At 35.9% G+C, this 6,416-nt stretch overlaps 1 protein-coding gene across 1 annotated transcript; it reads right to left on the reverse strand.

The window, feature by feature from the left end:
• Positions 1-5,240: 5,240 nt before the first annotated feature.
• Positions 5,241-5,618, reverse strand: LOC138879796 (uncharacterized). The gene has a single exon (XM_070159430.1). It carries the CDS (start codon positions 5,616-5,618, stop codon positions 5,241-5,243), a length of 378 nt encoding a protein of 125 aa, XP_070015531.1.
• Between the last annotated feature and the right edge of the window lie 798 nt (positions 5,619-6,416).

Here is a 6,416-nt window from a genome sequence, read left to right on the forward strand (position 1 = left end):
TCTTTTACCCGATGCCCAGGATCCAGATCATGCTCTATTTGATTCTATATGCAATCAAGAATTTCCTTTTTCAAGTTTAACTCAAGATTCGTAAATAGTATTTCACTGTTAGTTACGTAGTAAAATAATTAACAACAGAATCAAATAAACAACCCTTAACGATAATTTCAAGATCATCAATCTAAGCTTCAAACAACATAATCATGTAACACCCATAACCCCAGAATATTTGGGTTTTTAGCTACTCATAATGATACAAAAATCAACAATAAAAATCTTAAACATAATATGAGTAAATACTAGGAGAAGGTTTAGAAAAAGTCTTTTAATCATTGCTCCAAGTTGATGTTCCTCCTTGATTCTCTTCTACAAGATGAATCTCCTTCTTCTTTTTCTCTCCAAAAATAGGTCTCTCCCAATAATGGCACTGCTTTTGCCTTTTTAATCATGTAGGCAGGGGTTTTGACAAGTATGCTCTTTTTAGTCCGAAATAGAATAATTTTGTGATTTTTACACACCCGCGGCGCCCCGGGCGATGCGTACATGGATTGGACAGAGGCAGAATGCATTTTAACGGAGCAAAACAATGAAGCGAAAATATTTGCACAGCTGCGGCGCCCCATGCGGTGCCCCCCGCGGCGCGACAGTGCAAAATTTTGCGTTGCTTCATTTTTTCATTTGTTTTGCTATCCGAGCTTGCTTTGCGACCCTCGAACACGATCCCGACTTGATTTATTTAGCTTTTACTCAGACTTCAAAGCCCCAAATCAATCAAATTCATCCCAAAGTTAGTTCTTAAGTTGGATTAGCTTTCTGCAAGGCATAAAGCATGAATTCAGTACAATTCATTATCATTTAAGCTCAAACCTTTGTAAAATGCAATAATTAAAGTGTTGTTACAACGACTAAAACACGAGGTTTTAGCCTATGATCAACACCCCACACTTAGATCATTGCTCGTCCTCGAGCAATTAACATACATTTCACATAAGGACGACCTTTTTATCAAACAATTTCTCTAACAACACATGCCAACACTTAAGTACCAATTCATAATAGTTCAATCCTCAAGACATGACTCACAAGTGCCACGCATTTTCATAACTTGCTCATTTACTCTAACACAAAGGTCAAAATGTTTCCTTGCTTTCACAAATCATGTGCCCTCCCACAACTAATATAGACTAGTTCCTCTCAACATAGTATTCACAAAAATTTAGGAACTCAAAATAGGAATAATTAACTCACTCTCAGAATTGAAATTCATGTGCAATAGATGACATACCATATGCTTGCCCCTAGTGTAATACTCTACTAATTGAGCTTATTCAATCAAGGATTAAATAGGACTTTAATTGGTTGTAATGTAGGCTGAGGAAGGGTGTGATAAATATAGAATGTAGTAGTTACATCTCTTTGAGCACTTCATATATACACCATTTCATTTCACAATTTCAGCATTACTCCTATGTTAAACCATCTCCAACCTTTTTGAGATTTTTCATACTAACAACAAATCCCCTTTTCTTTAAGCACCATAAGTTAGGGACTGTTACATACAGAAAATTCACCCCTATATATATATAGATATATACACACATATGAATTATTCTTCACTCTTTTTTTTAAACTCCTTCAATAAACCAACAAATGTCTTCTCAACTTTAACAATATTAAAACAAGACTAAGTGCTAATAAGAGATAGAGATTCAAACAACTGATATATATACATAAATTGGTAAGGTTTATAATGCGGATACCAAAGAAATAGGATTAACAGCTCAAAAAGGTTTGACTAAGATATATACAATTAGGTGAAGATAATTATCAAACTTGTTCAACAAAGAAATGCCTATATCATCTCCTAAACTGAATAATGCTACTATTTCGCTTTGCAAAACAGTTGAGGGCAAGTTCTAGATATCAACTCTTACGCACAGAATATTTCAACAACCTCACTCACACATTGGCACACAACTCATTCAAGCTTGAATCTTTCTTAACTCTCTAGTCAAAGCAGTTAAGCATAGTTATAAATACACAATTTAAGGCACATACTTTAGAATCAAGAACTGAGATTTGAACATCACAAATAAGGTACATATAACTTCTAAAGCATGTGCATTTGAGGAGATTAACTCTGTAAGTTAGGAACTTTTTATTCAATTGAAATAAAAAATTACACTATACCCGGTTCAAATACACTCTTGGAAAAGAACTGTGGTGTAAAGAAAAACCAAGGGGAAAGTTTTAATTTAAACCAAAACTAGCATACACTAAACTGAAAATAAAACAAAATTGCAAACTCAATAATTTCGAATTTTTCTGATGGACTTTTTTTTTCGACTTGATTTTTTCTTTTTGAATTTCGATTTTATTTTTCAACAAGAAAATCCAGGAGGGATCTATACCGAAATTAGGATTACTTACTATCTATCAACACTATATTCTAACAAAACAAACTAAAAAATTTTAACAAACTAAACAAAATCAAACAAAATAACTAAACTCAATCAAACAAAATACGAAAAATATAAAAGTAAGTACATTACAATAGGGGCCAACCACCCCACACTTAAAAAATTTGCATTGTCCCTAATGCGAAAAGATCAAAAATAGATCAGAAAAGACTCCCTGAGGCCATTGGCCTAAGCATCGTCATCCTCAAAGGTGCGCAAATATTCTTCATCATCTGAGGGAATATAGTTCACATCTTCATCCGGTGGGATTTGTCAATGTTGAGCCATTCCTAACCACTGTTGTGTGAAAGGAGATAAAGGGTGATTTTGTTGCAACTCTTCCAAGTTCACTTCCCCTATAGAAGCGCGAAGGCGCATGTCAGCAAATAATATCTGCAAAGTCTCTTCCACTCGGACAAACCTTTGATCGGGGTTAAGTGCAGCTGCAGGCAGATCTATCACAGTCGTGACATCAAGTGCCCTGATAGGATATGTTACTTCTATCCACCGATCATAGTGATACTCTTATTCAATGAAGTGCGTCCGCAATAACCGAGTAATCATACTCGGATATTGTAGGCGGCTTCCTCGAAAAGGTCTCACCTTTGACATGTGTTCCAGCATAATTTTCCCAAGATCCACCTGCATTCCTGTTAAAATGCATAAATCAAGCAAACCTTTAGTTTTTATACGTCTGTATCACTTTGTGTTGGCATGATTTTGGCATTTATTATCTTCAAAATGACTCGTGCAGGATGCTGGAATGTTCCTTTTTTCATTTCCTTGTGACACTCATTTGTATCTCTAGTCCACAAGACAAAGGAATCTTCACCATATAGCTGTCTGCGGATGTCTGGGTAATCTGGTCTACGCACGAACCCCTGAAATAGCTTATGTGAATGTTCAGTGAAACCCATTATTTGATTTATGACCTTTGACGAAAATGGGATCACTCTATTTCTCACCCTGACTTGATAGCTGACATCTAAATCACCGCCCGGTTGCCAATTGGCATAAAATTCTTTTACCAAGTTGATGTTCACACTATCACCTTGGCGAAACAACCCTTCAAAACCCAAAGCTCGAATGTTAGTATATATGGCATTATACTTAAGGACAAGCTTTGCTTCATTTATGCAACTTCTGGGGTTGGTGGCATAGCAGGGACGAAGGATTGGAACCATTGTATTGTATGGGCTGGAATAGATCTGATGCCATATTTACACTCTGGCACCTCATCTGCATCAGGGTCAAAGTGTTCCCCTTCCTCCTCCACTGGTGCCGGAGGTGGTGCCCTTCTACCTCCACGTCGGCTAGTAGATGTAGCCTCAGTTAGGCCAGCATTTGATCTTTTGCTTGGGCGCCGAGACATTATACCTACACAACATGATATATTAGTTAAATATACACAAAATTATTTTAAGATCAAGTGGAGTAAATACCCCACACTTATGTTATATCATGTTGACACTTAGGATGTATAACAGGGATTCAGACTACCATGTTCTTCAATTAGAATGATATAATGCTTATCGGCCTACCCAATCATTAAAAAGACTTGCAACAATTAAAAATAAAATAAAAATCAAAAACTAAGCTAGAATTTACAAGCTAAATTAATATTAAACATAAACATAAAAAGAAATTTGTCCATTTTACAAAATTCAAAATTTATATACAAAATATACTACATAGGCACATTAGCATGAATCTTACATCTCATTTTTACATAAAGAAAGTGAAAAAATCACGGCTTGGCCTAATGTTATAGTTGTTATCAATAATAACATCTCACAATATAATTTGTTTCTCAATTTGCAACATTACTCAATTTTATGTCACTTAGACATTTTAACAAACACATTGTAAGCATGTCTTTTTTTCTTAAAATTTCAACTTCAAAAGAGTCCTAATCACCATATCAACAACACCAATATGCCTCTCATCACAACTATAACATCACCACATATTCACAATAATATTTACAATTTTTCACTTTTTTTATATGCATTTTCGGATTAGTACACTCCTTAACAATCTTCAACAAGAAACTCAACTCATTTCACCTCAACACACCTTCAAATCCTCCATAACCCCAAAAAGAATATACAAGCTAAGTTTCTAATACTATTTTTAACAATATTAACAAAAGAAACTAAAAGAAGATTATGAACACAATTCTTGCTAGGGTTTATACAAATATACTTGAAAATAAGAAAGAAATACAAAATGAAATACTACTAGTTTGAAGGAAAAGAGAGAAGAAAATACTTACCTTGCAAGAAGAAGAAGGATTTGTGGATGAATCTTTGAATGAATTTGTTTGGTTGGGGTGCTTGAGTTTAGTGATAGAGACTAAGAGAGTTTGGGGAGTGAAATAATGAAATAAAGGGAGGGGGTTTGGATTTAAGATTTTTTTTTATATATAAAACTGGCCTACTGCGGCGCGGTAGGCCAAAAATCTTAGCTGCTCCGAAAATTTTGTATTCTGCCTCATATGTGAAATTTTGCCTGGCATGATATGTGGCACGACGCCCCATGCGACGCGGTAGGCCAATTTTTCATAGAGTTAGCATATATTTTTGGTTTTTTAGCTCACCATTCACCCCCTACATCATTATACACTGATTTTATGCCAATTTCATGCTTGCACATGACCAAAAACATTATACATATAAAATCTAATAATTCTAAACTACAATTAAAAGTTAGTGATGTTAGTCATTGGGTTGCCTCCCAACAAGCGCCTAATTTAACGTGGCGACACGACTCAACAGGTCATTATGCATCAACCAAATCTAACGAGGTCTTGTGACGTTTAATATCACCACCCCAATAGTGTCTTACTCGCTGCCCATTCACCAAGAATGTACCACTTGAATTTATGTCCCGCAATTCAACTGTTCTATGAGGAGTCACACTTAGCACAACGAAAGGGTCTGCCCAACGGGACTTAAGCTTTCTAGGAAAAAGCTTTAGCCTTGAATTAAACAAGAGAACTTCTTGACCCAGCTCAAACTTACAATGTTGGATGTACTTGTCATCCCACCTCTTGGTTTTTTCTTTATATAACTTGGCATTTTCATAAGCATGCAACCGAAACTCATCAAGTTCATTGAGTTGTAGCAATCTTTTTTCACCGGCTAAGTCCATATCCATATTTAGCTTTTTGATTGCCCAATAAGCTTTGTGTTCTAGCTCAATGGGTAAATGACATGCCTTTCCATAAACCAACCTGTACGGAGAAGTACCTATTGCAGTCTTGTATGCAGTTCGGTAAGCCCACAATGCATCTTCTAACTTACCGGACCAATCTTTCCTATTTGCACACACTGTTTTCTCCAAAATCTATTTTACCTCCCTGTTTGACACTTCAACTTGACCACTCGTTTGAGGGTGGTATGCAGTAGCAACCTTGTGTCTTACCCCATATTTTGCTAGAACATTTTTCAACAATTGTTGCAAAAGTGTGTTCCTCCATCACTTATCAACACCCTTGGAGTTCCAAAGTGTGTGAAAATGTGCTTCTTTACGTAACTTATCACTACCTTTGCATCATTAGTAGGGAGAGAAATGGCCTCAACCCACTTAGACACATAATTGACTGCAACCAAAATGTATCTGTGCCCATTAGAATATGGAAATGGTCCCATGAAATCAATTCCCTAGACATCAAAGAGCTCTACTGCCAAAATATTTTGGGCAAAGGCATTTCGTTCCTCTTTGTGATTGTACCTGTTCTTTGACACATATCACAATTTTTAACAAAAGCATGTGCATCTTTAAACAATTTTGGCCATTAAAAACCTGATTGCAAAACCTTTTGTGCAGTTTTATCTCCACCATGATGACCTCCATACAGAGAAGAATGACAGTCATGCAATATTGCATTCATATCCTCCTCAGGGACACACCTTCTTACCAATTGATCTGCGCATTGCTTGTATAGAAAAGGCT

This window comes from Nicotiana sylvestris, chromosome 10 (genome assembly GCF_000393655.2).
Source record: "Nicotiana sylvestris chromosome 10, ASM39365v2, whole genome shotgun sequence".
NCBI lineage: Eukaryota > Viridiplantae > Streptophyta > Magnoliopsida > Solanales > Solanaceae > Nicotiana > Nicotiana sylvestris.